This window comes from Macrobrachium nipponense, chromosome 32 (assembly GCF_015104395.2).
Source record: "Macrobrachium nipponense isolate FS-2020 chromosome 32, ASM1510439v2, whole genome shotgun sequence".
Classification (NCBI taxonomy): Eukaryota; Metazoa; Arthropoda; class Malacostraca; order Decapoda; family Palaemonidae; genus Macrobrachium; species Macrobrachium nipponense.
The window spans coordinates 54,807,670-54,817,232 of NC_061094.1; the positions used below are offsets into that span (position 1 = coordinate 54,807,670).

Here is a 9,563-nt window from a genome sequence, read left to right on the forward strand (position 1 = left end):
AGAGTGACCACTACTTTTTCTAGAGCCGAGTATCGTCCTTCAAATGAAGTTGCTCTATATATCCAGGAAAAAAAAAAAAAAGAGTAATGAATTCCCTGCACTGGCTGGCGATGTTGGTAGTCTCCCTCGCCAACTCTTGGGAATCCATAGCGACGACAGGTTTCATTAGAGAATAACCTAGGGAAGATTCCAGCGGCTGTCATTGCCTGCCGTAGACGAACGCAGGAATAATTCAGTGGTCGGATCCCTGGGCTCTCTTTCTCAGTTCGTTTTCTCCTCTAAGGTAGTTGGTGCTCCGGGTATTGCTGAAGTTGCTCGCCTTGATGTCTGTGATATACTGTGGTTGCTCATTTGATATCTGTGGTGTGGTGCGGGAATTGCTGTGGTTGTTCGCCTCGTTGCTCTGTGGTGTGGTGTGCAAATTGCTGCGGTTGCTCACCTCGTTGCTCTATGGTGTGCTGTGCAAATTGCTGCGGTTGCTCACCTCGTTGCTCTGTGGTGTGCTGTGGTTGCTCACCTCGATACTCTGTGGTGTGCTGTGGGCATTGCTGTGGTTGCTTACCTCGTTGCTCTATAGTGTGCTGTGGGCATTGCTGTGGATGATCACCCGGTTGCTCTGTGGTGTGTTGTGGGCATTGCTGTGGTTGCTCACCTCGTTGCTCTATGGTGTGCTGTGGGCATTGCTGTGATTGCCCATCTTGTTGCTCTGTGATGTGCTGTGGGCACCTCCTTGGTTGCTCATTGTTGCTCTCTGTTATGGTTGAATTACTGGCGGGTCATTTTGATATGTGTGCAGAAAGGTTTCCAGCCACCTGTTCCATTAGAATTCAGCAACTCCTAACAAATAATAGATATCGAAATAGCATAACAGAAAAGGTTATTTTAAATAAAAAAAGGAACTCTTCAATAACCGTGGCCCTACACCATCAAATGTGAATATGGAATGGCCATCAAATAATCAAAGACTAGGAATCAATACCGGAGGAGTTCCTTCATGTGACCTTTACGAAATATTGTGTTTAGAATGTTGAGAAGCTCTGAGGTCAACATTGAATTATGGAAACTGAGACGAATCCTTACAGAGAGAAGGAACATATGGGCCAGTTGGAAACGGGGAATTTTTCATATGCTCATGTAAATATATATAGTTATATATATATAAATTATTATATATATCTATATATACGGCATATATAGAATATAGATATAGGACAGAGATTAGAATATAGATATAGATATAGATATAGATATGATATATATATAGATATGATATGAGATATATATATATATATATATATATATATATATATATATATATATATATATCACATTTCCGTGATTCATATACATATATCGAGCTACAATGTCCTTTAATATCTAATTCGCTCTACCTCAGAAATTTAATATATTTTCATATATGCTTAACCGAAGGGGAATTTTTTTCTCGATAATAGACTTGCCTGGACCAGGGCGCGAACCCATGATCCTTACAAATCAGGAACGTCAGTGGTGTAGTAGGATAAAGCTTCACTGACGTTCCTGGATTTGTAAGGATCATTCACGGGTTCGCGCCCTGGTCCAGGCAAGTCTATTATCGAGAAAAAAATTCCCCTTCGGTTTAAGCATATATGAAAATATATTAATTCTGAGGTAGAGCGAATTAGATATTAAAGGACATTGTAGCTCGATATAATATATATATATATATATATATATATATATATATATATATATATATATATCACATATACATATTTATTATAATATACACCCACACATATATATACTATATATATATATATATATATATATATATATATATATATATATATATATATATATCATATCATATACTAGACAGATAAAACTATTTTCCTAACTCTAAAAAAAAAAGACAATTGAAAACTCAGAAAAAATTCACAAAGACTGAACAATAAAAAAGAAATTCTCTCGAGGAAACAGAAATATAAAAATAAATTCTGTTGAAAAAGCGAAAAAAAAAAAAAAAGAAAATTCCGTCGAGGAAACCAAAAACCAGAAATGTAAAATCTTCAGTGAAATAGGATCGTGTGGTTACTAAATTGTATCAGAAGCTACACAATCTCTCTGAGGGGAGCAAACAGACAGGAGGCAGGCAGCCCGAGAGAGAGAGAGAGAGAGAGAGAGAGAGAGAGAGAGAGAGAGAGAGAGAGAGACGAGAGAGGAGAGAAGAGAGATGAGGAGAAGGAGAGAGAGAGAGAGAGAGTGCAGTGGAGATGAAAGAGTGAGCTAATTAAGAGTGTGAGAGGCAGACTTATGAAAAGACGTAATTTAATGAAGGATTAACAAAGATCAAGGGAATATGGTAATCAGTCAAACATAATTAGAGAATGTAAGCACAGCATACCTGAGAGAGAGAGAGAGAGAGAGAGAGAGAGAGAGAGAGAGAGAGAGAGAGAGAAGAGGATAATGAACTCGAAGGCCCTCAGTATAACGATGCACAGGAACAACGGAATGGAATTAACGAAACAGACTCACACAGCTAAAGGTTATTGGAACAATAGGGGCTTGTAATATTCACAAAACAAAAGAGTATATGTAACGCAGAGGAGAATGTTAGTTTGTATGTAAAGAGTTCGATGCGTTGTTGATGGGCATTTTTCGTTAATATGTGAAGTAGTTAAATGCCATGGAAGCTTTCTGTCACTAGGATGAAAGTGGATTATCTATGCTGTCTATCATTTCCATGAGATTAGAAAGAGGTAACCGTTCACTGTGATCTGGGCAGTTTAGCACTTATGTCACAGGAAACACATTCTCTGCAACTTCAGTAGTTCCCTTAACAGTGAGCTTGTGATTATAAAATGCTAACCTGAGCCCCTTTCCCTATTCATTTCGTATCCATGTGACCTCTGATTTGAACTCGTAACCTTTTTGGAAATAGATATACGTGGTTGTGTGCTTGCGTAACGATTCAAGTGAAGGAAAATATGTGTCTCGTACTGTTTTCTCTTGAAACACGAAACAATTTACAGTTCTGATAATTGTTGCATGAATCCGGCTCGATTCTATTATCTTGAATATTTCCTATACCTGTTTACGAGTCGTGTCAGATGTAGCTTCTACTTTTTTTCTTTTTTTTATCAGAAGTACCAAGTTTACGACGGAAAACTATTTTGAATTGCAAATGGTTATTCAAAGGATGTTTAACGTAAAAAATTTACAATAATACGTGTCGATTTCTTATTTACGTATAGATTAGTGCAACATTTTTTTTAGCCAACTTTATAGATTTATCATAGCGTCAATTTTGCTCATTTCAAATACACTGACTTTTTCTGCATTACTGCAATTTAGGTAGTATATTCTCTTGACATTGTTTAATCTTTATTTGTCAAGATCATTAGTAGCTAATATCTATGAACTGTAGATAATATCATATATCCCATAAATGCTAAGATAAATAAACTAATATCTCGTATGTATTTTGCATAATCAGGACTATAACAATGCTAAGGTTGTTACTGGTTTTAGTTTTCCTAGGCAATATATTCACCAATCTACGAAGAAAACCTCCCGGTTCCATGGCAGCTTCTGATTGGCCGACACTCGACCGGTCTTAAAGAACCAGTGATGGAACTTCTGGCGAAGAGGGATTCGGGGAATCAGGATTGTTGAAAGCCTGTACTGGCTTCGGTGAGGAGGACTTTCGGGTATCTCTTGGAGTCAGAGGTAGGAAGTGTTATTTTTCAGTTGTTTTTAAGGTAAAGACTTTTATGAGTGCATGTTTATGTTACTGAGGCAAGAGATGATTCAGCAGGTTTTTCAAAGGCTGGCATGTGTTGTTTTAGTTAAGGTACTTTTTCATATGGTGGGTTTTGACGTGTTAAATTTCATTCTTGTATTTTTACACGAGGTATTGGTGTAATTTTTACATAACTTCAATTATAGATTTGGCATACGGAAAGCATACGGAACTGGTTAACATGTGGCAAGAGATACTTTGAGTCTGCTTCTCTTCACTAAGGTTTATTACTGGATTTTACCGACATTCTTACGACAGAGTATGCAACAGGTAATTGTAAGGCGTTTTAGTGTTACAATGACTAGCGCCTAGATTCAAAAGGAAGATTTCAGTTTGAATTAAGGTGAAATTTATCTGAACTCCCATTGAATTAATTTGCTTGTGGTTGTGTGTTAGTAGAAAAAGATAACCACTGTCTTGTCACTTGAGCCAACCGTAGTTTGGTGATCCTTTATGTTCGTCCCTTTATCTTGCCATGCGAATATAGTTCCCCCACTGTGTTTCTAGTTAGATTTTGTTCAGGAATATATATTCATTTGTGAAGCAAAACATAGTGGATTCGGCAATTCTAAGCCCTCATTCCGCGGTAAAGTAGACTATGGCAGTTGACGTTTTCTACGTTATTTTACCTACTGATCAAGGATTTAAAGTAATATTTATTCGGACGACTGTAATTAACCCCCAGGGGCCAGTACTAAACACGGCGAAATACATTGGACGCCCCAATTCCTAGTGGATGTCGTATCCGCGTTACGTTCCTTGCAGTCCTTGCAGAGACTGCTTCTGTAGAATTACCCTGCAAGAAACGTAACCTGGATACGACATCAACTAGGGATTGGGGCGTCCAATGTATTTCGCCGTGTTTAGTACTGGCCCCTGGGGGTTAAGTACAGTCGTCCGAATAAATATTACTTTAAATTCTTGTTCAGTAAGTCGTAGAAAACGTCTACTGCCCTAGTCTACTTTACCGCGGAATGAGGGCTTAGAATTACCGCGGATTCTGCTTGCTAATGTGAATTGCGAAGGTCTGAAGATTTAAGTAAAGTTGTCAATGTTGCAAGTTAAATGGCAATAAAATTCTTTTTACAATGTTCTACAGTAGCCAGATATGAGCTTGGTGCCATTAATTGTTTGGGAACCATTTACACTTATAATGTCACTATTGTGCTATATCCAGTTAAGCTGTTAAAACCATTAAAAAATCTATTAACAGGTTCAGCAGTTGAAGACACGATTTAAGAAGTGGTTTGCAGTCAGATGTTGCCAGTTTGATGGGGTAATGGGTACGGAGCTACAGTTACGTAAAATGTATAGGTTCCTGCTTTGACGACTTCCACTAGCATTTAGACTGCGATTGTCTTGTAACATCAAGTCTCCATTTCCCTAATTTCCTTGCATTTTATATCTTGCTGCTGTTGAATGTTGCAATTTGGTAAAATTCCTCAAAGTAGTTTTACCCTAAACAGAGTTAATATTCACTCAAAGTAGTTTGACCCTAAATTAAGTAATGATTATCGGAACTCTGTCCCAAGTCGGTTCACTTTCTGTTTTAAAGTATTTAAAGTATTTATTTTAAAGGGGTTTAAGTTGTGAACTTGCTTTGCATTTTAGGTTTCTAATATCCTGCAGAAGTAATTATCCAGCCAGGAAACTTTTAGTCCTAAAATACTATTTTTAAATATCTGCTGTAACTTGATAGTAAAGTGGATATATTTGCATAAATGGATACTCATTATTATTGTTAAATTAGTAAGAAGTAAAATGGAGTTTCTATACCGGTTTTTGGTTAGTAAAATTCCAGTGTAGTAAAGGTACTTTTTCCTCCACCTGGTTACATTAATGAGTTAAGTATTCATAGTCATGAACCTAGATAGTCTTTAGTATATACATTAAGTTTTTAGAACAAAAGTGTGGTGTGGAGTAAATTTTTGCAAGTACTTCTAAATGGAAGTTGATACACGTGGCAACTTCAGCTAATTTATAAATGTATAATGAAAATGTGAGAAGGCTGCTGCTTAGAATATTCTGGTAAAATAAGGATGAAAACTGCATATTCATGACTCCAACTACGATTGCGGAATTTGCTCCGTTTCTCGAAGGTGCGAGTTTCTCAGAAGTGGATTTCAGGTTGACGTAGTTGCAAAGAAAGGATGAACGCTGCTTATCCGTTACTTCGATTGCCATGACAGTTTGATTTCGTTTTTCGAAGGTAAATGTTTCCCAGATCTGGGATTTAAGGTAAACGTGTCAATTTTATATAGTGCTGTACTAATATTAAACACCAAAAAGTGTGTTAATGTTACTGTTTGCTTTCTCCATTAGTGAAATGGGACAAGTGTTTTTTTTAATATCGATAGTGTTAGATGAAAATGGAGCAATGATATGTTTCAGATTACAAAGTACAAGTAAAAATTACTTGACTTAAAGCACGAGATATTGGCAAAGAATTTATGCTTTGCAAATATATATTTGTCAGATTTTTATATTTAGCAATACCTTAAGAATCCCTTAAAAATTCCTATTTAAGTATGAAAAGCTTTCCCAACCACTTTCCTTGACGTTGGTATTGAAGATGTCATGACGAAATTTAGTTTCAAACCTGATTGACATGACTTCGACGAATATTACCAGAAAAGGCTTTTCTGATTAACGAAGATTAATTTCAGAGAGCTTATGTGAGAATAGTGAATAGTATAATGAGGAAACTTATGAAACAATAATAGTGAGTTATCCCTTTTAATGAGTCATCGTCGGGATCTTTTGAAACTGAAAATCTACGGGAGAGAGCAGATAATTTTAGTAAATGCTTGCCTGACATAGGCTAGACCGCTATTGATAGATAACAGGAAAACCAATACCAATTAGTTCCTTATCGATCAGCTTTCGACATCATTAGACATCAGAAATTAACATCAGACTTCACGGCTGATATCGACAGTCTTTTATTTCTTGCTGAAGATTTTAAACTAATATCTTTGAAGACTTAGAATTCAGTTTAGTTTATTAAAGCATTGTTTGTTTGTATAGTATTTTACGTTGCATGGAACCAGTGGTTATTCAGCAACGGGACCAACGGCTTTACGTGACTTCCGAACCACGTCGAGAGTGAACTTCTATCACCAGAAATACACATCTCTCACTCCTCAATGGAATGCTCAAGAATCGAACTCGCGTCTACCGAAGTGGCAAGCCAAGACCATACTGATCACGCCACTGAGGGGCTTTATTTAAAGCACTGTAAGCGACAATTTTTTTTAGTTTGATATTAATGGTTCAATTGTTACAGGTAGCTACAGTGATCCTTGGAAACCAGTTCGTGGGGCTCTCGTACATAAGAATGGAAATGAAGATGCTGGGAATCGGGAATTTCTCTCCGTCAATTTCACAAAGGCTTAAAAATAGTTGCAATTGAATATCTAATATTAGAGTTGATATTTAGAGCTGCAGTTGGTTTTATTATAACCACCCGTGTTGTTTCAACATGGGAACGTCGAAAGCAGGTTAGTATTTATACATATTCGAGTGACATTGCTTAGGTTTGAGGTCGACTTACTTGACTGATAGATTGCTTAAGTGAACTTGATTTCGGCTAGCAGATATGGAGCGACTCTGAATAAGTACTCAAAATTTTCTTTCTCTTTATAGCTCGAAATAACATGACTTACACAGATGTGGCAGTAGATATACCTTCCCGTTTTTCTTTCTTGTTTAATGGAAATTCACATATAAACGTGATTTTATTATAAATTTCTTACCTCTCATGGAGTTTAAGTATGGTAGGCTTGTTGGAAATCCGGCTAGTGATCATTTAAGGCCTTTAGTGTTCTTAAATGACTTTCAAGATTTAAGATTGAAATATGTATATATGGTATTAACTAGCAATTAAATTAGCTTTTTGTAATGTTGAAACATTTTAGATTTTCTCATCATTGCGGTCATACATAAATGTTAATTGTTGCAGGAATGGTGTACGGAAGTTTTTAATTGATTTGGCATTGGAGTTAACGAATGCAGAGAAGTTTTAACCAGGCCAGCATCATTTTTCTCACACCCTTCGACCCGCAGGTTGGTGAACTATAAAACTGTTTCCTGATAGTGGCCAATGCCATTTAGTTTTTCAGTGCTCAAGTAATGTCTAGTGTGTTAAAGAATGAATTTAAATGCCATTTAGATTTTCAGTGCTCAATAATGTCCTGTGTGTTAACGAATGAATATTTTACTCACCTGGGAAGCTTTCAACATATATTTTCAATATTCTGGCTAAATATTCAGTATAAGTAGGTAGTACGTGTTATTCATTGTGTTTGTGACAAAGCCTTTTACTTTGCCAGAGATTTTAGCTGTTAAGTTTATAACTTTTGAATCTTGTTTTTTGAGAAATAAAAAAAGTTTGTCCTAATTTTCTGTTGTAACAGTGCGTATTATGCTAAAGGCTTCGAAAAAGAATTGTAAAAGTAAAGACAGATTGACATGTGTCATTATAGGTTGAAAAGTTTAGGTTGAAAAGTTTTATTGCAGGTTAATTATACAAAGGATTAAAATATTTATTATCCATGTAACAAATATGTTTAAAATATCTATTATCCATGTAACTAATGTTTACCCAGTTAAACATTGATACACTTGTATAAAATTCTTGAAATTTCTTCAGGTGTAGGAATCTTTCAACGATCTTGGAAAAAAATGGAAGGACGAAAGTAGTAAAGTCATCTAGAAGGATGGAAGTAGTAAAGGCATCTAGAAGGATGGAAGTAGTCAAGTCATCTAGAAGGATGGAAGTAGTCAAGTCATCTAGAAGGATGGAAGTAGTCAAGTCATCTAGGACCCTACTCTTGGAGTACAACATATTTGTCAGTGAAGTTGGAAAATGATAGCGGTGACAAAAATGTCTTCAGAGTCGAGCCCGAGAAGAAACCTCTGTAAATGAAAATTGCCAGACTCTGAATGTGGTTTGTCTAGGGGCCTTTAACAACAAAGAAAACTTGCTTCTAGAAGCGAGTGAAAAATTTCCAAAAAGTAGCAGTGAAAAAGTCCTGTCAACTCTGAGAAACTTCCATTCAATTTACTTGACAAGATAACCCAAGTTCTTATTTGCATGCTAAATAACAATAAAATCTTTCTCCGTTTAGTTACTTCATTCCTTTTGCAGCATTTAAGAACCGTGACTAATTTTTTTGTAACTGGATAATGCACTAATAAAAACATTAGTCTTCGAAGGTACGTCAGATGCCAGTAAATCTCTCTTCTCCTTGCTACGTTTTCTTCTTCTCTCCTCTCCTTGCTGCGTTTCTCCTCCTCGTACCTTTTCTTCAAGCCTGACCTCGTAAAAAATATTACTTTTAGCCTACTTGTAGCCACTGTCGGTATAAGTTCCATGGAGCCCAACTCTCCTCTTCGAGCCGCCTCCTCCTACACGTCGTACTCCTACAGCAGTAGTAATCTCCCTTCTTATCCCCATGTTCCTGGACCCACCTAGTTGAAGCCGCCTCTAACTACAGTAGTATTTCACAGTAAACATTCACTGCACAATCTTTTTTTCTGGAACCTTCCGTAGCTGAAGAATTACTATAGATGCCTCCTATCATTAGCTTCGGTGGGCGTCTTGTTTGCAGCTGGAGCCTTCGTTTCCTCTCTTCCTGTCTTGTTTGCAGTTGGAACCTTCCTTTCCTCTCCTCCTGTCTTGTTTGCAGCTAGAACCATCCTTTCCTCCCCTCCTCCTCCTCCTGTCTTGGTTGCAGCTGGAACCTTCATTTCCTCCCCTACTCCTGTCTTGTTTGCA

The 9,563-nt window shown here is 36.8% G+C and overlaps 1 protein-coding gene and 1 long non-coding RNA gene across 2 annotated transcripts; one reads left to right on the forward strand and one right to left on the reverse strand.

The window, feature by feature from the left end:
• Positions 1-347: 347 nt before the first annotated feature.
• On the reverse strand, positions 348-2,873 carry LOC135207431 (activating signal cointegrator 1 complex subunit 2 homolog). The gene is made up of 2 exons (XM_064239157.1): positions 2,852-2,873; positions 348-751 (listed from the first exon to the last, which is right to left on the reverse strand). Exons 1-2 carry the CDS (start codon positions 2,871-2,873, stop codon positions 348-350), a joined length of 426 nt encoding a protein of 141 aa, XP_064095227.1.
• A 4,211-nt stretch (positions 2,874-7,084) lies between these two features.
• LOC135207163 (uncharacterized) lies at positions 7,085-8,912 on the forward strand. The gene is made up of 3 exons (XR_010312909.1): positions 7,085-7,284; positions 7,746-7,849; positions 8,436-8,912. It is a non-coding gene; the product is annotated as an uncharacterized LOC135207163 (long non-coding RNA).
• Positions 8,913-9,563: the final 651 nt, after the last annotated feature.

What these genes read in the sequence shown, in the direction of transcription:
- LOC135207431 (XM_064239157.1), bottom strand. Translation starts at nt 2,873, where the DNA reads ATGAATAGGGAAAGGGGCTCAG. An exon ending in GAATAGGGAAAGGGGCTCAG is followed by an intron (nt 752 to 2,851) that starts GTTAGCATTTTA and finishes CAACCATAACAG; the next exon opens with AGAGCAACAATGAGCAACCA.